The sequence below is a fragment of the Macrotis lagotis genome, chromosome X (assembly GCF_037893015.1).
Source record: "Macrotis lagotis isolate mMagLag1 chromosome X, bilby.v1.9.chrom.fasta, whole genome shotgun sequence".
NCBI classification, from domain to species: Eukaryota; Metazoa; Chordata; class Mammalia; order Peramelemorphia; family Peramelidae; genus Macrotis; species Macrotis lagotis.
Genome location: NC_133666.1, coordinates 124,453,747 through 124,478,280, shown reverse-complemented (window position 1 = coordinate 124,478,280; position 24,534 = coordinate 124,453,747). Strand labels below are relative to the sequence as shown.

General features: G+C 37.2%; 1 protein-coding gene across 6 annotated transcripts in view; it reads left to right on the top strand.

The window, feature by feature from the left end:
- DNAH3 (dynein axonemal heavy chain 3) overlaps positions 1-24,534 on the top strand; it is a 195,390-nt gene that overhangs the window by 53,298 nt on the left and 117,558 nt on the right. For 5 of the 6 annotated variants that reach the window (XM_074208291.1, XM_074208288.1, XM_074208289.1 and 2 more), the window contains 5 exons: positions 8,561-8,714; positions 9,223-9,367; positions 12,280-12,491; positions 17,787-17,878; positions 22,700-22,814. In XM_074208291.1, the coding sequence (XP_074064392.1) occupies positions 8,561-8,714; positions 9,223-9,367; positions 12,280-12,491; positions 17,787-17,878; positions 22,700-22,814 (718 nt within the window). Of the gene's footprint in view, positions 1-8,560; positions 8,715-9,222; positions 9,368-12,279; positions 12,492-13,345; positions 14,100-17,786; positions 17,879-22,699; positions 22,815-24,534 lie in introns of those variants that run through there. The other variant, XM_074208293.1, reaches the window with a different exon arrangement.

Sequence of the window (24,534 nt, the reverse complement as noted above, 5' to 3'; positions counted from 1 at the left end):
TATAGGATCAAAAACCTTGACAGCAAATTCTAGATAGCTTCCCCTGATTCTACATTCATTACCAGGATGTGATTTTTGGTTAATATATGATAAAATTTGTTAATCATAACCCTTTGATCTTTGGGACAGTTTGTACATGTCTTCCTCTTAGCAATCTTATTTCCTGCTGTTTCCCATTTATTCATTTGTTTGTTTGTTTATTTACTTATTATTTATTTATTTATTTGTATCCTGTCTACTAATAAACTTTCTACAATGACTAGAAGCGGGTAGGGGTGGTGGTTGGTAGCAATCAAAACAAAATACAGTTTTAAAGCCACCTATAGGAAAGCTAACTTCACAGCAACAGACACCTAGCTAAGATCTGTCAGCATTGTAGAATGAGAGCTTGCTAAATAGCAAGCACTCTCAAATATGTGATGCTTTGAAATAGGAAAATAAGATATTTCCTCTCCTTTCTTCTTTGAAGGGGTATGTAGATGAGAATATAGTCCATACAATGACTTTGAGTATCTCAGAAGAGAGTTGTTTGATCTCTGGGAGGATATTCTTTGAGCATTCTATTACTTACTATTCTGTAATTGATCTAAATCTAACTTTTTCTTGAAACAATCTTGGAGAAGAAGGTAAAGGATAATTATTCTCAGTTTCTTAATCATTTTTAATTGGAGCTTGAAGGCCAATTTTGTCTACAAACTTCACCATGCTTGGAATGTCAATGGCTCACAGATGATTACCTCTACCTTCCCTGATCCCTATGATCATTTGCTATCTGCCCAGATGAAAAGCCTTTTCTCCAACTAACTCTTTTTGCATTGTCATCCATATCAGCCCTACCCTTTCTTAGTCTGTACTTTCTGGAACACTTGCTATGCTGTTAATAAACTTACCTTCATCATCCTTCTAACAATCGTTCCAGTTTTTATCAACCATAACTTGGCTTTTTCCTAGAGACAACTTAAACCAGAAGAACACTCCTCCCACCATCAGTCATCACTGTATTCTACTTTGAAGTATATTCCAAGTGTGTCTATTATGTTGTCTGAATTCTTGTTACTATCATCTTTTCTAGATCATTTTTGTTCCTTCCTTCAGTGAATAGCTTAAAGTCTTCCTCTTCATCCCAATTCCCTTTTCTCTTTAATGACTACAATATGTATATTGATGTTTCTTTGGATTCATCAGTCTCTTCATTCCCATTGACTTACAGCTCCACAGTATCTCAGATATACACAAAAGTTGGCTTACCTTAGACCTCACCACTACTCAAAATTACTTCCAATCTATTATTTTGAACTTAGAATGATCTTAAAATTAGAAACTCTCCTCTCTAATCATAATCTCTTGCCCTTCCATCTCTCTCTGTCTCATTCTTCTTAAATATGTGTTCCATTTTCACTTCCAACTCAACTCTTCTCTATTATTCTAGTCCATCACTCCAGTTTGGGCTTTATTTTCTTCCCAGCATTGTCTTGACTCTATACTTAACCATTTCACCAAAGCACAATATTTTATCTTTGTGTAACTTTCTCCTTCCAATTTCCCTCCAGTGTTCTTGCACTTAAGTCATCCCTACTACTTTCTTCCCTCCTACTCCCATACCTTTGAAAAAAAAAGAGAAAGTCATATAGTGATACTGATGAATTTCACAACAAATTTAGATTCTCTGACCTCAACTGAGTCCTCCCCGTTGCATTACATCCTTTTATTCATCTCTGATTCTCTATCACATTCTGAGGCAATTATTCCAAACCTTTTCTCTCTTCAAATCATCAACCCCACTTTTCTCAGGAGATGACTTCATTCTTTGTTTTATTGAGAAAATCAAATCTACCTATACCTCTCCCATACTTCACCCCTCAAAACTACTCCACATCATCTATTTTCCTTATCAAAGTTAAACACTTTACTTAGACTCTCCAATTTTAAAAAATATTTTATTTGTTCTTCCAACTACACGCAATGGTAATTTTTTTTACTAATCCTTTTTTTACAAGGTTTTAAGTTTTACATTTTTCTCCCTCCCTCTCCTCCCCCTGATAGAAAGCCATCTGATATAGGTTCTACATTTATTATTATAATCATGCTAAACATGGATCCATATTGATCATGTTGTGAGAGAAGAATCAAATCCAAATGGAAGATTTAGAGAAAAAATGGCATAATATATAAGAAAACCTTTAAAAAATTGAAGATAATAAGCTTTGGTCTTCATTTAAATTCTACAGTTTCTTCTCTGGGTATGAATCATCTTTTCTAGCACAGGTATTTTAAAATTGTCTTTGATTATCATACTGCTTAAATGAACAAGTTCATTATGGTTGTTCATAACCCCATGTTGTAGTTAATGTGTATAATGTTCTGGCTTTGCTCATTTCACTCTGCATCAGTTCATGCAAATCTTTCCAGGCTTTTCTGACATCTTGACCCTCATGAATTCTTATAGAACAGTAGTTTTCCATCACATACATCATATACTACAGTTTGTTCAGTCATTCCCCAATTGATGGTATCTTCTCAATTTCCAATTTTTTGCCACTACAAAAAAAGAGTTGTTATGAATATTTTTGTACATGTGGAATTTTTATCCTTTCTCATGATTTCTTTTTTTTTCTTTTTTGCAAGGCAATGGGGTTAAGTGGCTTATCCAAGGCCACACCGCTAGGTAATTATTAAGTGTCTGAGGTCAGATTTGAACTCAGGTACTCCTGACTCCAAGGTTGGTGCTCTATCCATGGTGCCACCTAGCCGCCCTCTTTCTCATGATTTCTTCAGGATACAGACACAGTAGTAATAATCTGGAGTAAAGAGTATGCAAAGTTTTAGATCAGTTCGCAATTCCACCAGCAATGCGTTAGGGTCCCAGTTTTCTCACATTCCCTCTAACATTGATCATTTTTCTCTTTGGACATATTGGTCAATCTTATACGTAGGAGGGGGTACTCAAAGTGGTTTTCATTTGCATTTCCTTAATCAATAATGATTTAGAGCAATTTTTCATATGACTATAGACAGCATTGATTTCTTTGTCTGAGAATTGCCTTTTCATATCCCTTGGTGATTCATAATTGGGGAACAACTTGTTTTTTTTTTTTTTTTTATAAATTTGACTCAGTTCTCTATATATTTTAGAAACAAGTCCTTTGTCAGAAACATTAGTTGTAAAAATTATTTCTCAACTTTCTACATTCCTTTTAATTTTTATTGCAGTGGTTTTGTTTGTGCAAAATCTCTTAAATTTAATCAAAATCATCCAGTTTGTTTTTTATAATGTTCACTATCTCTTCTTTGATCATAAATTGCTTTCCTTTCCATAGATCTGACAGATAAATTATTCTCCTATTCTCCTAATTGGCTTATAATATTACCTTTTTCTCTAAATTCTAAACTGATTTTGACTTTATCTTGGGTGTGAGATGGTAGTTTATGTCACATTATCTTACAGTTTTTCTCAACAATTTTTATTGAAGACTGAATTCTTATCTGAGAAGCTGGAATCTTTGAGTTTATTGAACATCAGATTATAATAGTCATTTATTGCAGTTTCTTTTTTTGCAACTAATCTATTCCACTCTATTCCTCAGCCAGTACAAACTGATGCTTTATAATATAATTTTACCTCTGGTATGCATAGAGCTTTACATTTTTTTCATTAATTCCCTTGATATTCTTGACCTTTTGTTCCTCCATATTACTTTGGTCACTATTTTTTTTTTTTGCTTTTTGCAAGGCAATGAAGTGACTTGCCCAAAGTCACACAGCTAGGTAATTTTTTTTTTAGGTTTTTGCAAGGCAATAGGATTAAGTGGCTTGCCCAAGGCAATTATTAAGTGTTTGAGGTCAGATTTGAACTCAAGTACTCCTGACTCCAGGGCCAGTGCTCTATCCACTGTACCACCTAGCTGCCCCCTAGTTACTATTTTTAATAGCTCACTAAACTAATTAGAAGTTTGATTGACATGGAACTGAATAAGTAAGTTATTTAATTTAGGCAGAATTGTCATTTTCATTATATTAACTTGGTCTATACATGAGCAATTGACATTTGCTCAGTTAATTTAGATCTGATTTTATTTGTGTGAGAAGTATTTTATAATTTTCATATAGTTTCTGAGTCTGCCTTAGCAGTGGACTACCAAGTATTTTATGTGATCTGCAGCTATTTTAAGTGAGATTTCTCTATCTCTTGCTGTTGTAATATAGTTAGTAATATATAGAAATGCTGAAGATTTATGTGGGTTTATTTTGTATCCTTCAATTTTGTTAAAGTTGCTTATTGTTTTCAGTCTTTTTTTGGATGATTTTTCTAGTCTTCTTGAGATACCATCATAATGATCTGCAAAGAGTGAGTTTTTCATTATTGATTGATTCCTTCAGTTTCTTTTTCTTATTGCTAAAACTAACATTTCTAATACAATATTGAATAATAGTGGTGATAACAGGCATCCTTGTTTCACCCCTGATCTTATTGGGAATGCTTCTAGCTTCTCCCTGTTTAGATGGTTTTAGATAGATGTTGTTTATCCTTTATTTTTAAGAGGAATGGGTGTTGTATTCGGTCAAAAGCTTTTTCACCATCTATTGAGACAATTATGATTTCTGCTAGGTTCAATATGGTTTGATATGATAGTTTTCCTAATATTGAACCAACCCTGCATTCCTGGTAAAAATTCTGTTTGATCATAATATCTTATCCTAGTGATAACTTGCTGTAATCACTTTGCTAATATTTTATTGAAAAATTTAGCATTCATATTAATTAGGGAAATTAGTCTATTAATTTTCTTTTTCTGTTTTGATTCTTCCTGATTCCAGTATTCTTCAGGTGCTTGTCTTATAAATAACCATTCTCCTTCCTCCCCACCCCCCACACACACATATGACACACGACCCATTGAACTCCCAGTTAGTCCCTAGTCACTGGAGCTTCCTTTAAGATGATTGACAACTGTGAATCAAAGGGAATGGTCTATATTCCCGAAACTTCCCCTCCCTCTTTAATCTCTCTTTCTCTTAGGCTCCTAAACTAGAATTCATCAAAGGTGAGATGGCAGGGATTTCTCTCATTCTTGGGAGTCTGAGACATTCCTAGTTTTAAAAGTTATCTCCTAGAGAGTTCCTGAGCTAGAGAGCAGGTGCTAGTCACCTAGCAAGAGATTTCCTTAGGAACATACTTCTCAGAGGAAAAAAAGACCAACAAGAAGTCAGTTCTATGCCTGAAGGATTAAAGGGGTTTTTTTTGGTAATTCTCAATAATATCATATGATCATTGACAAACATGAACATTTCTATGTACAAAGAACAAAAGGAAAAGGGTTACAAGTGAAATGATAACCCTCTGCAATGTACAGTTTAGCTTTTCTAAAAAAGTATGTGACAAATTCATCATAGTAGTTCCAAAATTGACCTGCTTGTCTATTTCTTCCTCTGAATTTTCTTATGATTTCTTTGGTACATTTAAAAAATCCTTCATTGACATTTTTTACATGAGGGTCTTTTTCCTTTTTTTGTGATCTTTTGGGATATAGACTTAGCAGTGGTATTGTTGAATCAAAGGGTATGAACAGTTTTATCGTCCTTTGGGCCTAGTTCCTAATTGCTCTCCAGAATTGCTAGATCAGCCTTCAGTCTTACCATGCATATCTAGTCAATCCTCCCTTCTCTCCATTCCTACTGCCACACTTTCAATTTAGTACAACATCATCCCATACCTATTGTTAAAGCTTCCTAATTGATCTCCCAAACTCCATCCTTGCTATTCTCCATTGCATCTATCCTCATTACTCAATGAAATGTTGATCTCTTCAGAAACTGTTCCTCCAAGGGTAAGATTCAATCTACTCATGTCTGTATGTCCCATAAATTTTCCAAAGAGTAAGGAGTCCATCAGAGGACAGCTCAACATTATGAAGGTCCCTTGGGGGCGGCTAGGTGGCACAGTGAGGGGGCGGCTAGGTGGCACAGTGAATAGAGCACTGGCCCTGGAGTCAGGAGTACCTGAGTTCAAATCCAGTCTCAGACACTTAATAATTACCTAGCTGTGTAGCCTTGGGCAAGCCACTTAACCCCATTGCCTTGCAAAAAAAAAACACTATAAAAAAACAACATTATGAAGGTCCCAATACAACATATGAACTGATATCCTTTTCTGGAACTAAATCTTTTTAATTATATTTTTTGTGTCCCAAATTATGGACAGTTTGCTCCAGTCTACTGTATATATAGATTCCTTCATGTTTTTCTTCATTGGTTTTTGGGTGACCCATAATTTTAGTTCTTCTTAGTTTTGATTCTTTACTATCTAGCAGGAATAGGAGATAGATCAATTTTCCTTCATACAATTGTCAAAAAAAATCTTCCTAAGGTATGGCCAGGTCATTCCCCTACTCAAACATCTCCTATGGTTCCATATTTGTCCTTCTATACTCTGATACCATCTAGAGTTGGTTTACATCACTCCTCTTCATCCAAGCTACGTTTCAGCTAAAGTTCTCTGAATTCCATAGGCCATCTCTTCACTTTCTATGAATTTAAATACTCTCAGTGGCTAGAATTAATACCTTCCTCACCTTTACCTTTCAGATTTCTAATATTCTTTCAGTTATCCCTTCTACTGCCTTCTCTAGGATTCAAATATTTTTTGAAGCATTTTGTCCTTATCAGTCCTTTTTTTCCAGTCTTGTCAGACTCTTCATGATCCCATTTGGGATTTTCTTGGTGAAGATACTGGAGTGGTTCATGATAGAATTTTTACATGATAACTCATTTTACAGATGAGGAAATTGAGGTAAACAGAATTAAATGACTACACCAGAGTCACGTAGCCAGTAAGTGTCTGAGGCCAGATTTGAATTCAGGAAGATGAGTCTCTCTGACTCCAGGTCTGGAACTCTATCCACTGCATCAACTGTCTGTCTGTCTAAGAGACCCCCTTCCCCTTTATATTTATCTGTTTTTACTGCATGTCCCACTCCACCCCTATCACAGAACATGAACTCCTTGAGAACAGAACTTGGAAGGAGTTTAAGACAGTGAAAGAAGCCCAGAGTCAAAAAACCCAAGATCAAACTCTTCCCAGCTCTCCCACTTAAACCTTCATGACCTTGGGGAAATCTAACTTTCCTGGGCTTCCATTACTTCCTCATCTGTCAAAAGAGAGGGATTCTAGTTTGACGCTTCTGAGGTCCCTTCTACTTTCAGATCCATGAATGAATGTTTTCCTTTCTTATCTTTCAGTCCCTAAGAACCTTCCTCATTATAGACAGAGAGTAGATGTGTTTACTGAATTAACTGAATATTGAAAAGCACTCAGAGACATCAGTGATAAGAAAATAACTCAAAGTTAGATGGGAATTAAAAGTTGTAGCCATGCTTCTGAGAAAGCTAGTGTCTGTATGCTAACACCACCCCTTGTGTGGGACTCAGTCATTTGTGGGTTTTGTTGCACTTGGGAATCTATGCATACCTGTCAGGGGTGTTGCCCAAAAATGATTAGAACCTACTTGTCAGAATTTGAAGAAGTGTGGCATCTCAGAGATGTACCCAGCCCTTTTGCCATGGGGCTATGGGCATCAATCCCTGTGGTGTGCTTGGGGCCTAGACACACAAAAAGAAATTTCCCTAGAATTATTTCTCATTTTAGATAATTAGGATGCATTGAGTAAATAGGATAATCAGAATGAATAGCATAGTTCCTGGCATTTAGTAAATTCTTAATAAATGCTCAATGACCAAAGATAAAAATATTGTTCAGTCATATCAGACTCTTTGTGACCTTTTTTGGGGGCTTTCTTCTCAAAGATACTGGAGAAGTTTTCCATTTCCTTTGCCAACTCATTTTACAGATGAGGAAATGGAGGCAAAAAGGATAAAGTGACTTGCCCAGGGTTACACAGCTCAAAAGATTCTGAGGTCAGATTTGAATTCTGGAGGATGACTCTTCCTGACTCCAAGCTTGGCAATCTACCCACCACACCTAGTTGGCCACAATAGAACATGGATAATGTTACTAAAAGGTTTTTAAATCAGTCTTCAGCATACAAGTATCCTTTTGTAAGGTTTAGTGACCCTGTTTCTATTTGAGTCTGACTTTACTGGGAAGGCTACCCCCTGCCTCAGCATCAGTAGGTGCTGAACCCATTTCCCTCATTCCAAGCATGAGACTATCTATTTTGCCACATTTCCTCTTTCTCTTTCTATACTGTTTTATAGTTTTCACATTGATTGAATACAAATTACCTCATTTTATCTTTCTTATAATCCTGGAAGAGAATTAAACAACAGTTTAAATTCCACATTTTATTGATTGAAAAACTGAAAGACATGTTAAGTCACTTGCTCAAGTCAAAGTGTATATGTCTGTACTATCTGGGTCTTCTGATTTCCTGCTTCAAAGTTCTTTAAATTATACTCCTTTACATTTGTCTCTTTCAAAATATCAAGGGACTCCCCAGGGGTAAATTTTCACCACATCTGACTAAAGGTGGGCTCCCCATAGTACTGTTCATTGCAAATAGCCTCAGTAGAAACTCACCAAATGACTGGACTGTCTTTGATTCAGATGTGCTGAATTTGAGGGGAAACTAGAAAACTACTTCAAAGATGTGGAGAGCTTTAGAAAGAAAGACGTGATAAACATGGAGGAAATGAAGAACAATGTTGAAAAACTTAATGAATTGACTAGAAATCTGGATTCAGCCCTAGAGGAATTTGAGGTTTGTGATTCTGGGATGTGGGAGGGAAGGGCTCTAGTGAAGAGACCTGAGGCTCTCCAAAGTAGTTTATTGCTTGCACAGTCAATACTACTTGCAACCCAGAACCAGTTAAGTGACTTTTTGTATTTTGGGGTACATGTGACTGTAATGACTAAAACTTGGAATTGTGACTGTGCCTCAAGAAGAGATGAAGAGTACAGATAATGCTTACTATTTTTGTGACTTTAGATAAGTCATTAACTTCTCTAGACCTCAGTTTCCTCACCTGTAACTTGAGGGGATAGGATGAGATGACCTTGGTTACCTCTTCCAACTCTATATGTAGGCTCTCTATGACTGAGTCTTGCTTGGGAGGTGAAAGTGAGATACTGGGGATTTAAATATGACAAAATCTCAGAACTCCTGGACACTAGACAGCTTCTGGGCTGAGTCAAGACTAGGTGATTTAGGAGTTTGGGTAGAGGGCATCAGTGGTCTGATGGTTGATAATGCTGTTTGGTTTTCACAGTTAATCAATAAAGAGGAAGAGCTATTAGATAAGGAGAAGAGTAAGTTTCCCCTTTTGCAAGTGGTGATGACCAACAAGGTGCCTTTTGAACAGCTCTGGCTGACAGCTTACAACTTTTTCATCAAATCAGAGGAATGGATGAACGGTGAGAAGGATGGGTTGGGGCAAGGGATGCTGAACTGGGCAGAGCTGAAAGATAAAGCAGTGGGAAGGGGCCAGAAAAAGAGACTGATAGAGACAGACAGACACAGAAAGACAAAGACAGAGAAACACAGAGACACAGACAACAGAGTCACACAGACACAGAGAGACAGACTCAGAGAGAGAGAGAGAGAGAGAGAGAGAGAGAGAGAGAGAACAGGACTATTTCCAGAGTATCACAAATTAGGGTACCTGCTTCAACCTCATTCTTCAGAAGCTAAGATTCTGGATTGGTGACTCAGAAAGGCCAGGTGGCAGAGAAGAGAGAGGTTCTATTAATTTTTGTTATAAAATGCAAACACATAGGCATGCATACCTGCAGGATTATGGCTTTTAGAGTTGGATCTCAGACATCATCTATTGTAACCCACTCAAACTCTATAAAGGAGGAAACTGAGTCTCAAAGACATGATGTGAATTGCCCAAGGTCACACAGATAGCAGGCAGGAGAACTGGAAGCCAGGGCCTCTGGCTCTAAATCCTATATTCATTCCATAATAATCACTGGCATTTTTTAAAATATAACTTTTAAGATTCACAGAGTACTTTACATATATTTTCTCATTTGAGCTTCACAACTACCCTGTCATGTCAAAGCTATTGTTATCCTCATTTTAAAGATGAGGAAACAGAAATTAAGAGATATTAAATAATTATCTCAAAGTCACACAGTTAATAAGTGTCTGAAATCAGGTCTTTCTGACCCCAAGTCCAACATTCTGTGCATATCTACTACATCATCTGGTAAATGTTATAGATTTTCCATTCCCTATTGTACAGATGAAGAGACTGGAATTTAAGTGACTTGTCCAACTAGTGTCTTAGTCAGAATCTGAGTCCAGAACTCTTTTTACCTCTTATCATCCTCTCCCTTATATCACACTCTTTCATACATAGTCCTGTACATCGGCCTGTAAACTACCTACCCCAGTGAAACATATTTCTCCAACCAAAACCACCTCCTTAAACCTATTTTGTTAAGAAATATAAATGTGTTTGTTTGTGAGTCAACCTCATTTGGACCAAGAGTACTAATGGGTCTGTACAGACTCACTAGTATCTATCTTTTCTCTTCAGTGATTTCTTTCAGATAGACGTGATTAAAGGTTCATGAATATCCCACTAGCCTGACCTATCTCCCTTTTCTCCCCTCCTAGGGGAAACTGAAAGGAACCTTATAGATCTGGTCTGGGGGGGGGGGGGTTGAATCTGGAGGGTTTCCATGGATAGATTTGGAGGGATCCATGAAGGTAGCATCTTTATTGATACTCATCTCTAACTGAAATTGAGCATCTTCTCAATTATTTAAAAACATTATCCTGAAAAGGGGCCCCAAAGCATCACCAGTTTGCCAAAGAGGTCCATGACCACATGAGAGATCAAGAATCATTACTTTAATCCAACCCTTCATTTCATTATAGACTGAATTGTGTTCCAGCCTAGCTATTATTCAAGTTACTATTTATTACCTGATGCTTCTCCTTTGGGAGCAAATTTAAGTTTCAAGAATGGGGCTGTTATTGCTCTGGCTGATATAGTAGACAGACAGAATAAGGGAACATGCTTTCATTCTGCAACAGTCATTCTAGCCATAACTATTTCCACCTTTATGAGGACATCATTTCACAGCTCTTGTTAATACCACCCCACCTCAGATGGTGGCTTTGAAACCTGCATAAAGAAAAAGCCTGGGACTAAGAGATTGAGATTTTTCTTGCCTATTCATTCATTTGCATTCACAGGGGCAGATCACTTTACCTATTGGCCCTTCTGTTTCCATAGCTAGCTAGGTGATGCAGTGGTTAAAGCACCAGCCCTGGAGTCAGGAGACCCTGAGTTCACATCTAGCCTTAAGACACTAACTGTGTGACTTTGGGCAGGTCACTTAACCTGACTGCCTAGCATCCAGGACTACCATCTCCAGTTGTCCTGATCCATATTTGACCACTGAACCCAGATGGCTCTGGGAGAGAGGGTCAAACAACAACAAAGTTTTAAGACAATGAAATCTGAGGAAAGCTGTGTGAAAATGGAGTCAGATTTTTCTTGATTAGAGGGTAATTCCTTGTGACTGGAGCCCCTCTTGGAGGCAGTTTAACTATTGGCAGTGCTGAAAACCATCAGCTGCTCAATAATACTGTTCCTGATTTATATACCTTTTCCATTAGGTCATAGGCTCCTTGTGGGCTAGGATTGTCCTTTGAGTCCCTGACACTTAGCACTTTGTCTAGATAATAAGAGATGCTTAATAAATGTTTATTGATGAATGAATTGATTTTCTGTGCCACTAAAGAATAGGTGAATCACAGGGAGAATATGACTGAACAGGAAATTCTAATACTTTAGTAGACAGAATCCTGGAATTAGAGTCAGAAATAACTAGGTTCAAATTTTGTTTGATATTTTTACTAGATCTATGAGTCACTTAACCTTATCTGGCAAATGAAAATAATAATAATCTGTAACACCTACCTCACAGAATTGTTGTGGAGCTCAAATAATATGGTATATAGTGCTGGTGAACTTGAAAATTCCATATAATATGGTATAGTGGTAAAAGAAACAGTCAGAGGCAAGTCCTGCTAGTGACAGAGTGGCTTTGTGGACCAGGTGTAGATTGCTTAACTTTTCAGTACTTTAAACAGCTAAGACTTTTAAGTTATAGAGAAGGGAACTGATCTGCATTTTTAAAGGAAATTCTCTTTCTCAACTGAATCATAATTTTAGCTTCTCTGTCCATGTAAAATGTATATTACTATTGTTTCCTTCTGAAGTAGGCATTATTCAAAGAATTTAGGTTTACAACATATGACTTGAATCTCTATAACATGAAACTCTGTTTCCTCACCCCTGCAGGGCCTCTGTATACACTAAATGCTGAAGAAATCACTGAAGAGGTGGGCAACATGTGGAGGACAATGTACAAACTGACCAAGACTTTGAGTGACCTTCCTGGACCCAAGCGTGTGGCAGAAAATGTTAAATTCAAGATGGACAAATTCAAGATGCATCTCCCTGTCCTGGCTGTTGCCTGTAATAAAGGGATGAAGGAGAGGCACTGGAAACAGGTACTTTTTATAGTCTTCCTAAGCATTGAGGAGCCTCTCTCCCTGCAACCTAATACTAATTTCTCAAGTTCTTATAGCCTTGTGGAACAGAAGTCCCTAGATTTTCTTTTTGCAAGGCAATGGGGTTAAGTGGCTTGCCCAAAGCCACACAACTAGGTAATTATTAAGTGTCTGAGGTCAGATTTGAACTCAGGTACTCCTGACTCCAGGGCTGGTGTTCTATCCACTGCACCACCTAGCCACCCCACCTACATTTTTTTTAAAGGAATTCCTTTTTTTCCTTACTGAGGCATTTGAGATCATGAGATAAGAGAAAATTGGGTTGAAAGTGATGAGTAAGGGTATTTTCCATAACCCATGCTGTCCCTGACCCTGCTATCAATTCCCAGTGATCATGGGGAAAACAGAGAAATAGTAACAGCTATCATCATATTATCAGTCAGTTTGGGCTTCAAAATTTTGTCAACTAGGGATAATTATGGAGGAGTAATATGCCTCAAAATGTGGTCTGGGTATGTCTAGGTGTTTCTAAAACCCTTTCAAGGGGTCCATAAAGAGTAAACTCTTTTCATTGTAATAGGATGTTTAATTCATAATATTATAAAGGTTGATCAATATAATCCATATTTAAAAAAGCTCTTTGGGATCTTCAATAATTTTTAAGATTGTAAAGGGATCATGAAACCAAAAGATTTAAGAATCACTATGCTAGACTATGGCCATGGTCTAGTCTGATGCATAACCCTGTCACCTTTTCTAATTAAATGATTATAGTAATTTAATAGATATCGCACAGTGTCCTTTAAGATCTGCAAAACATGTCACTTATACACTATCTCTTTTGCTTCTTACAGCAACCTTATGGAATGGATTCTATTAGTATCCCTATTTTACTTACAGGGAAACTGAAGTGGAATGACTGAACCAGGCAAAGCCCATCTACTAGTTTTTCTCAAAATCTGAATAAAAATCTTCCTGACTTCATATTCCACACCCAGGCCACTATACCAAGTTGTCTTTCAGATGAATGCTATATAGAGAATGCCCAACATGGGAACCAGAGACTTAAATAACAAAAAGAGATTAGGTTAGATGCAAAAGAAAACCTCTCCATGAAGGGGAATAGCCCTGATTCCTTAGACTTCAGGTATCTGCCTAGGCTGTTACAAAGGAAGGGAGATAAGATTTTGAGTTGACCTAAGTACCTAAGTACTGTCCCTTTCCATTGGAAAAACCTCTTTTGATTTTCCTTCCAACCTTTGGATTCTATAAATACAAATAACAAATATTCTACCTAAAAATAGTTGGGATTTTTATATACACTCAAGTGAGAGGGTGATGTGTGGTGTGAAAACAGACTGAAATAAGTCTCATTGTGTGGCTACTGGAATCATAGACCCTAAGAACAAGATAGAACAGTCCTTTGGAAGAGCATTCTGGAAGACTGACCTTATAGGTTGACAGTGCTATGATTTGAGGATATTGAAAAGGATCCCAATAGACCACCATGACTTAACTGTTCCTGTCTGACCTGAAATCACAACAGTAGAAATCAGTAATAAAATGTACTACAAATATGGGGATGATATTTGGGCTTGATGGGCATTGTCAGAATGCACATACATTACATCTTGCCTGGGGAGAGAGGAAGGAAGGAAGGGAGGGAGGAAGGGAGGGAGGAAGGGAGGGAGGAAGAGAGGGAGAGAGGGAGAGAGGGAGGGAGGAAGGGAGGGAAGGAAGGAAGGAAGGAAGGAAGGAAGGAAGGAAGGAAGGAAGGAAGGAAGGAAGGAAGGAAGGAGAAGGAGGGAAGAAGGGAAAGAGGGAGGAAGGGAGGAAGGGAGGAAAGGAAGGAGGGAGGAAAGGAGAGAAGGGAGATGGACAGGACCGTGGTTCTCCCTCCCCACTTTTTTCCAAGTTTATCAACATGCCTTAGTTGCTCAGATCAACTAACTATAAGGCACCAAAAGCCTAACCCTGAAAGAATGAATTACAGTCAGGAAAATACCACTGTCTTAGAAGCAGAAAGAATATAAGACCAAAAAATCCAGGGTCACTCACTGAAGATGTTAGTGACAATGCAGTGCCCCTTTAAGGGATACTTATATATTGTGAAAGAGGGATGCAGAGAGAGAAATGCCTAAGTCATCAGAATGAACCAGAATGGTGGAATGTCTGGCACTGAGGAACCTGATGGAGGAGAGAACTGATATTCTCCTTGATAGGCCACCTGGATGCCTTGAGGGTGGGATGAGCAGGCAGAGGATAAGTGGGTAAGTGGATAAGGATAACTGAAAGGAGAGCATTATAGAGAAATTCTGCATACTTCATGATTTTGCCCAGAGCAAGTGCTATATTTAATTCAACCATCTTATAGGTGGAGTTGTAATTACAGTGATAACTCTATTTTCTCCCTCTCCCTTTCTGACTCTCACATTCACAATATACATATATATGTGTATATGTATAGATGCTTATATATGTATTTTTTAAAAATTCAAGTTGTACTTCAGAGAAATGGCTGGTTTGGGCTGCATAGTTCAGAACAATATTATAGAACAATTTTGCTTAGAAAGTTGGCACCTTGGTTTTCTCATGGGATGAAAACCTACAAGGTTTATTAGGAAAAGTGAAATTCTCATCTGAAACTCAGTTTGTCATGTCCTAAATGAATCCTTCTCATATCACCTGCCCATTTCTACCATTTCCCCCAATTACTTTGTATATATTTTCTCTGCACCATCAATACAGAATCTGGTACAGAGTAGATGCTATATAAGCATTAGCTTATTGGGATGATAGTGTATGAGGTGGTATATAGAATGCCACAAAAGACTTAATGAAAGTTTTAAGTTTTGAAAGCTTAAATATCTCATACTGTTTCACCCTAAGTAGAATGCAAGTTTCTTGTGGTTATTTTCTGTTGTTCAGTTATTTGTTGTGTCCTACTCTTTGTGATCCAATTTGGGATTTTCTTGGTAGAAATATTGGAATGATTTGCCATTTCCTTCTCCAGCTCATTTTCCAGATGAAGAAACTGAGACCAACAGGGTGAAGTGACTTGCCCAGGATTACACAGCTAGGAAATGTCTGAGATCAGTTTGAACTCAGGAAGATGAGTCTTCTTAACTCTAAACCTGGTGCTCTAACTATTGAGCCACCTAGTTGCCCTTCTTGTGGAAAAATGGACAAAGCACTGACTGGTATTAGAGGACATAGATTCAGATCTCACATCCTGTGCTTACTGTGTATTTGACTGTAGGTCACTTTTCTAAGTCTCTTTTTTCCCTATAAAATGAGTTGAACTACACGATCTCTTCAGGTCTCACATTCAGTTATGGATCCTCTCTGATGATTGGCTATCTCCCATATTAACTATCTTGAATCTATGTTGGTGCAGAACCTAGCTAGCATAAGAAGGCTTCCTGCCCTATTTGGGATATGAAGCAGAGGCTGCTTGAGAGTTTCCAATGAGGATCTTGATACTATCATCCTCTGGCTATCAAAAGAACAAGAATGAGGTTGTGAAAGGATAGGTTCCAGCTTAATTTTCCTTTGTTCTAATAAGGATTTTGTTCTGGGAGTGGAGCAGGGAAGAGGGAAAACTTCATACATGACTAAAGGAAGTCACTATTTCCACCTGATCCACTGGTGTGGGAAACACAGTCATATAATAGACTTGGAGTCAACAACCAAACAATCCTACTTCATGCATTTATTAGACATGTGATGAAGTCAGTCCCTCTGAGCTTGTTTCCTCTTTTGTAAAATAGGGATAAGCATCTATCTCACAGTTATTATAAGGATCAAATCAGTAATGTGCAAAAAGTCTCTTGCAAATCTTAAAGATCTTTATTATTATGTTAATTAACATTTCTGGAGATAGTTAATGTGAGATGTAGGAATAAGGAATACTAAAGCAACCTGATTTCTTGCTCTCTAATACTTCATAAATAAAGTGCTTTGACAATTTGGTACTGGATAGTTCTGTCTAGATAAGAAGGTAGGGAGGGTGGTTAGAGAGGTTCTCTTAAGATCTCTTCTAACCCTACCTTCTTTGGTTCTACCATATTTAAACAGGAGGCAAAATTGTGGAATTCTGAAGTATGTCTATGGTGATTATTTTGTTGTAGTCTTTTACCCTGTTCCTTCTATCACCATGTGTGACCTGCATCCCTTTCCCCATCACACCCCCTTTCCTAACTGCTGCAAGGGTCCAGTGCTTTCCTGCTTCTCCAAGTACCTACTGTCATTGAACATTTAACTCATTGACTCCTCTACTGAGGGCTGATGCCCCTCACAGGATATCTGTAAATTAGGAACCTGGAGAAGACAGTACTTAAGACACCAGCATGAACCTCTAATGGTAGTATTCTATGCTGTCAGGAGGAAAAATTGTATAAATAACATGGTGATTTTGGTATAACTTCCATTGCTTTCAATCCATTTGAGTAACATTCTGGCGTGAAAAATTCTTTTGGTATATGGAGAATAGTACAGGACTTGGGATCAGGAAAGAATTAGGTTTGAATTCTTTTTTCTAACATTTATTTAATGGTCATGGTCAAGTCACTTAAACTCTGGATCTCAATGTTCTCATCTGTAAAATAGGGATAATACCACCTGAAGGCCAATCTTACAAGGTTGTCATGATGGTCAAATTAGATAATTATGTAACTTTTCAAGCCTTAAACATATCTTTTTGTTGGGAAAATAAAGATTTCCAACCCTTCTAAATTTAGATAAGCCTTAGGGAGTTGCCAGAGACACAAAAGTTAATTGACTTGTTCAAAGTCAAAGAACTAGTAAGCCTTAGAGTTGGAACTTGAATCCAGGTGTTTATGTTACAAAGTACAGTGACACTGTGGAAAACTCATCTTCCTGAGTTCAAATCTGCCCCCCAGACACTTATGCATAAATTTAGAGATATCTCCACTGCAATTATTCACATAAGACTATTTGTGCCTGACCCTTCTGATCAGTCAGTCAAACACACTGTATCATGACTCCCAACATAGTGACTTTATTTTGGTCCTCTTCAAGAACAAAGGACAACAACCACCCATTAGTGTTGTGACCTTATTGTGTTAATCCTGTTGGCTTCAGTTTCCTCATCTGGAAAATGAGTTGGAGAAGGAAATGGCAAACCACTGCAGTACCTTTGCCAAGAAAACTCCAAAATGAGTCATGAAAAATCAGATGTGACTGAGTTTCTTGCTTCGAGCCTTGAAAGTATTATGAATTTCCAATGTTAGATCATGTTACTACCATCTAATCTATTTTCTTCCTCTGTTTTAGATCAGTGAAATAGTGGGGGTTGAAATAAAGCCAGATGAAACAACTTGTCTTTTAAACATGCTGGAATTTGGAATTAGCAAGTTTATTGATAAGTAAGTATTGGAGCTCTTCTTTAGATGATTTTTTTTCATGGATTGAAAAAGATTTGTGAGAACCCCATATCTGTGCATTTCTTTTTTTCCCCTTTTTTTGCATTTAAAGTTTCATCATATTTCTTAATAAGGTTCACAATGAATCATTAACTATAAGCAAAGTATTAATTCCCAGCTTCGGATGAATGACTGGGATTAGGAAATTGAGATGAGACAATGGGCAGCAACCACACCCAAAACACACTTCCCCAAAATCCATTAAAATAGAGATTCCCTTAAAATGAAAAGTAGGATATTTCTAAGTTTCCCTTCTACCTTCAAACATCCCTTGCCACCTGTTTCAGGTAATGAAATAATAAATCAAAGAATTTAGAAATTGAATTTGAATATTAGAATTTTAAAAGAACCTTATTGTTTGTTTCAACCCTTTCATTGTGATAGACTAGTGTGGCTCTATGTTTGCATTTACTGATCTCTGAAATTTGTCCTGATAAATGAAAAATTTAGAATTTCCTCAGCCCAAGAATATTCACTCTTAGAGAGCAAGGATTAATTAATTTTTCCTTTGAGTTTCTTGTGACTAATAATATCTAGCACATAGTAGGTACCAATAAATGTTTCCTGAACTGAAATAATTTATATAACACCAGGGGGTTTATGAAGAATTTTTCATACAACAAAGCTACAAGGTGGGGTAGAGTAAGCATTATTGTTTGTATTTTATAAATGATGAAATTGAGACTCTAGAGAGGCCCAATGTAGCTGCTGATTTGTTTCTTGGGCTCAGTTCTGCTCCTCTAAGAATCACAACTCAGACTCGGGAATGCAGGTTTTGGAAGGAAAATAGAGATTTATTAAAGGAAGTTACAACATATTAAGAAAGGGATAGAAAAGTTAGAAAAAATTTAAGAGAAGACCACATGGATTGCTGATTGAATTGGCCAGGTCAGCTGACCAGGGTTCAGCGGGAGACTGGAAGGTCAAAAGGACTGCCTTCCCCCACCCCACCCCCCTTGGATCTCCTTAAATTCTCTCCCAGAGTCCATGGGAGGAGATGATGACCTGGGCATGATCCAAGTCCCTCATTGGAGATTTTGCCTTTTGGGGAGGGGTCTCTTTTGGGTGGTCTTCTAGAGCCAATGCTCCTTGGCTGCCCCATCAAAAAACAATGAAATCCAAATAAGGGTGAAGGTCAGGCCCTCAGGTGTGGAAGGACAAGGAAGATTCCCTTTACAAAACAAGAGATTTATAAAGTTTGTCTCCAACTGATCTCATCACCCCCTATGCCCATGTTTCTTTGCATCACCAAGATCATATGTTATTAATTAGCTTGGCACACTATCTTCCGATTCCCAAATTCAAAGTCCTATTACACTTTGTAATTAGGGAACATTGTTCAGAATCTTATTGATCCCCACAAAAAATCCTATGGATTTAATAATTTTTCCATTTTAAAGATGAGGAAATTCAGAGAAATTGGTTACATTGAAACTTGAAACTTAGTTTTGTGAGTTTGAACTCTTAAGTTCAATATTCTTCCTACTACTCCTGATATTTTTAAATCTTGACTTTTCTCCATAATTCATGTCACCCTCTCGGTTTTTCTACTATAGGAGTATGAATGGCAGATAATTTAGGAAGTGAATTGCAGTCTTTGGTCCTAGGAATCCTATTCAGGACTAGCCCCATACTTCTCCAGAGCATTACTTGAAATTATCTGTCCCCTTGGAATTCCCCTCTGTGTATATGTCATAGAATTTGAAATTTCCCATCTTAGGGGGTCTTTAAGGGTCTTTAGGATAAAGGACTCCATAGGAAAAACAGTGAGTAAAGGAACTTTACTAACTAGGAGGGATAAGACTTTAGCATAATTTATTACTTGACATTCATTAAAAGGCTTTATCATATGCACTTAGAACAAGTCCTGACAGAATGGAATACCAAGCTGCTGGGTTTGGATGATGAGTCTTACTCTTGTAGTTTAGGCCTTCAGTATGGGAAGAGACCTAGGGCAAAATGAGGAGTTGGGCACTTGAAGAAAACGGGTGGTAGAAAGTTTGGTTATGAAGCACACAAATTTAGACTTTTTCACAGACCTTGCCAGGTCTACTAAGTGTATGGTCTCAAGAATCAGGACTCCTGGTTTTGATAAAGGAAGGAGCAAGAATGCCAGGCTTGTTCTCATTAAGACCTAAGTTCACTATCTTGAGCCTGAGGGCAAGCGACTGCCTTAGCCTCAGATTCCTCATCTGGAAAATGAGACTGAGGTAGCTAGGTGGCATAGAGGATAGAGTGCTGGGCCTGGAGTCAGGAGGACCTGAGTTCAAATCCAGATACCCAGGATGGATCTACTTTACCTTGATTGTCTCAATTCCTTATCTGTAAAATGAGCTAGGGAAGGAAATGGCAAACCACTCCAGTATCTTTGCCAAGAAAATACCAAATGAAGTCATGAAAAATGGCTGAACAACATCAAAAAAGGCTAAAAATTACACCTATTTTCCTGGTTTTAGCAAGGACCAAATGAGATAGCTATGTAAAATACTTTGCAAACTCTAAAGGGATATATAAATGCTAACTATAATTATTATTGTTTGTAAGTCAACAAAAATTAAACATCTACTATGTGCAAAGATTAGGAAAGTCTTGAACCCTGAACTTCGTTTTCTCCTTTATTAAAAAGGGAATGATAGTTTTTCTGCCCTCCCTATTAGATTTCTTTTGTTCATTTGTATGTAATTAACACAGTTATCTGTGTGGGAAATATTTGCCTTATTAATTCTTTGTGGTGACATTTTTATCCCAAACTGGCTTTCTCTGGCTATGAGCACACTCCTGGGCTGGCTGCCACCCTCTCTTAATCCAAGTGTGCTCAGGGAAGAAAAACTTATTTTGGTATTATCTTTAGTAAGCCATAATTAGAAAAGGAAATCTGATGATGTCTTTTGGATTAACGGTTGTTTGAGGTTCTCTGCACCACTGATTCCATTAATTAGTATTATGGATAATTGAAAGTTCATGTTCCTGTTTTCTGACATAAAAGTGTTAATTGTTTTAACATAAAACAGTTGTCCCAAATTCCACCCTAGAAATTTAGTGCCTGTCATTCCATGTGAGTTACAGAAAGAGTGATGATTATTTTTTCCCCAGCAAAGTTTGGAGCTGTAAAGCAATATAAAAAGAATGAGCAATAGGTACATTTAGGAGACATGGATTTTGGTTCCAAATCTGGCATTAATTAGCTTTTTGACTTTGATCAAATTGCTTCATCCATATGCCTCTATTTTTTCATCTGTAAAATAAGAGTATTGTATGATATGTCTCTTATGGTCCTATTCAGCTCCAGTACTCTGTAAAATATGATTTATTTGGCTTCATAAAAAGAAGAAAATTAATTGTCCCTTCTCCAACCCATCCCAAGACATTCCCTTATACCTGTAAGCCCAGATAATGGAATTATACCAGCTAATGGTGAATCTCTAAAGCTCAGGAGTTTTGAGCTGCTCTAGAGCTAAAACTGATCCAGATCAAATCCAGAATTTTATATGGTAAACCTCTAGAAGCAAGTTACCAGGTTGCCTAAGAACAGGTGTGTTAGAAACAGAACCTCACATTGACATTCATTTAAAATTTTTTTTGAGTTCTGAATTCTTTTCCCCATTTAACCCCTCCCCATCCATTGAGAAAGAAATATGATACCAATTTTATTCATGTGAAATCATGCAAAATATTTTCATATTAGCCATGTCACACACAAAAAAGTAAGAAAAATAAAGTAAAAAATTATATTTCCATCTGCATTAAGACTGCAGGTGGTGGGGGTGGCTAGGTGGCATAGTGGATAAAGCACTGGCCCTGGAGTCAGGAGTACCTGGGTTCAAATCCGGTCTCAGACACTTAATAATTACCTAGCTGTGTGGCCTTGAGCAAGCCACTTAACCCCGTTTGCCTTACCAAAAAACCTAAAAAAAAAAAAGACTGCAGGTGGATAGCATTTTAAAATGTGTGAGTAAGCAGGGGCAGCTATGTATTCCAATGAATAGAGAGTCAGCCCTGGAATCAGAAAGACCTGACCTATACCTATTACAGTTCTGGAAGAGAGCTTTGAACAGCTTTATCAGCCTTAGAGCTAATTCACCCTTCCTTAGGCAACCTAGTAACCTCTGCTTCTAGGGGTTCATCCTATGAAATTCTAGATGACCCTGGACAAGTCATTTAACTCTATTTGGCTAAGTCAAACTAGTAGTATTTTTGCCAATAAAATCCCAAAGGGATTCATGAAGAATTGGATATAATTGAAGACTAAACAACAAGAAGTGGATAAAGGGTACTGGATATGGTTAAAGCAGCAAAGAATAAGCATAAGCCCTGTGACTTAATTCAATTCGACTAAACATGAATGACACACTGTGTGCAAAATACAATGTTAAGCCAAAAGAGAATAACAAAAACTCCCCAAGTTCATAGACAATATAGTCTTGTGGAGAATGTAAATTGTTGGCACATATAACTGTAATGAAAGAGAAATGGTAAGGATAGTAGAGAGGGGATGGATAAGTTATTTCCAGCAGATTAGACCCTAAAAGAAATCAGGTCATGGGGAAATGGACAAGAAATAAAAGTAGAAAATGACTCCAAGACCTGAAATTTCTTCAGAGCTTTGTATTTTTTCTGCTATGAGATGCATCACTTTTCTGATAGATTCTGTAGAGGTGGGTCAAAATAGGTGTTAATAAGACCAAAAGCTTTCTGAATTTCTTCACAGCTATGTTAAAATGTCTCTTCTGGGTTGTTTTCTTTTTCTTCTTTCTTTCCATTTAGACTTGAGCCTATTAGCGTAGCAGCCAGTAAGGAATATTCCCTGGAGAAAAACATGGATAAAATGAAGTCGGAATGGGCCAACATGATTTTTAGCTTTTCGAAATACAGGGACACGGTGAGCAAGTCAGACATTCTGACTGTCATGTTTTTATAGAGATGTTGGGGGAAGGAACCAACTCACAATCATTCCTTTACTAAGTTTTGAACATTAATGCGGTCTTTTTTTATATATTCTGATTATTTACTTGTCAAAGGGTGAGTTGCTACAACCTGGAGATTTGTAGGAAAAAAACCCCAATAAACTTATTGGCCATAAATGGTGAATTGCTACACCAGAAATTCTGTAGAAAAAGAACAAGAAACTCACAGAATATAAGGGAATATTGGTGCAATCAATTGATGAACAGTTTTTTTTTTCACAGTACTCTCTTACTTTGTGGCAAGCACTATTCTAGGATTATTAAAATACAAAACTGAAAAAAAAATTCCTACACTGTAGGTCCCTCACTTTCACTCAGAGCAGCTATTGAGGGAGACTACATGTTCAAAAAACAGAAAGATCTCCAGATGTAGAGTTAATGGACCTGAGTTCTAATCCTGCCTCTACTACTTGACAATTTTATGACTTCTGGCAAATCACTCACCCATAAAATGAGTGAGATTTCTTTTACTAACTCTAGATGGATGTATCTAAAATCTATGATCCTCTGGTACTTAGGCTTATTCAGGATCCAACCCATAATATTTGTAAATTACCTAACAAAGTGCCTGACATATAGTAGGTGCTATTTAAATAAATGCTAGCTATCATCATCATCATCATCATCATCATCATCATCATCACCACCATGTCATTTAAAGGTAAATATACTACATTATGGACATTCAGGGTCATCACTAGTTTGTGACAGATGACTGGTTATATCTTTGAGGTGCTTTGTTAGATTTATGCTTGTGGGTGCAGGCACATATTAGTTAGTAATTGATCCCTGAATTTTCTATCCTTACAAGACAAATATATACAGGAAGGACAAGAAAGACGGGGATGAAGACTTCTCTTCCCTTCAAAAAGACCCCCAAATGGCTTTGTTTTACCTTTTTGTACCAAGTTTTCTATTTTTAAAAAATGGCCTTGATGTTCATTTCAAGTTTATTATCAGATCATGTCTTCTGTAAAGCAATGTCTTTTTTTTTGTCTGTGTGTCTCCCTAATGCCTACCCAAAGTGCAGCAATTGTGGAATTTAATTGAGTTGATTGTACCTGTATACACATATTGGAAGGAAAGGAGAGTGGAGAGAATATTTCATTTTTCCTGACCTGCCACCTAACTAGGGATGTTCCTGTGTGTATGCATGCTCATCTATTAAAATTCACATTTGTTGAGCACTGGAATAAAAGATTAATGATAGTGATAATCCTCTATATTTTTACAGCACTTGTATTTTTCCAAGTGCTTTGAAATGCATTATCTCAATTGGATTAGCTGTGATCTCTGTGCACATATTTATGCTATGATCATAATGGAGATGGGAGTGGAAAAATTAATCACTTAAAATCTATCTTCAAGGAAGAGAATAAATATTCCATTATATATGAGCATAAAGATTATATGTAACAGAAATTGATTCTTACTCACTGAGACAGAAACAGGACCAGAGTACTTCTTACCAGCTAGATGGTACAGTGGATAAAGCACCAGTAAGGAAGACCTGAGTTAAAATTCTTCCTTGGATACTTCCTAGATTTTTCCTCATCTATAAAATGGAATAAAACTAGCGGTAGGGTTGTTATGAGGAACGAATTGAAACAATAATTATAAACTGATAAAGCACAA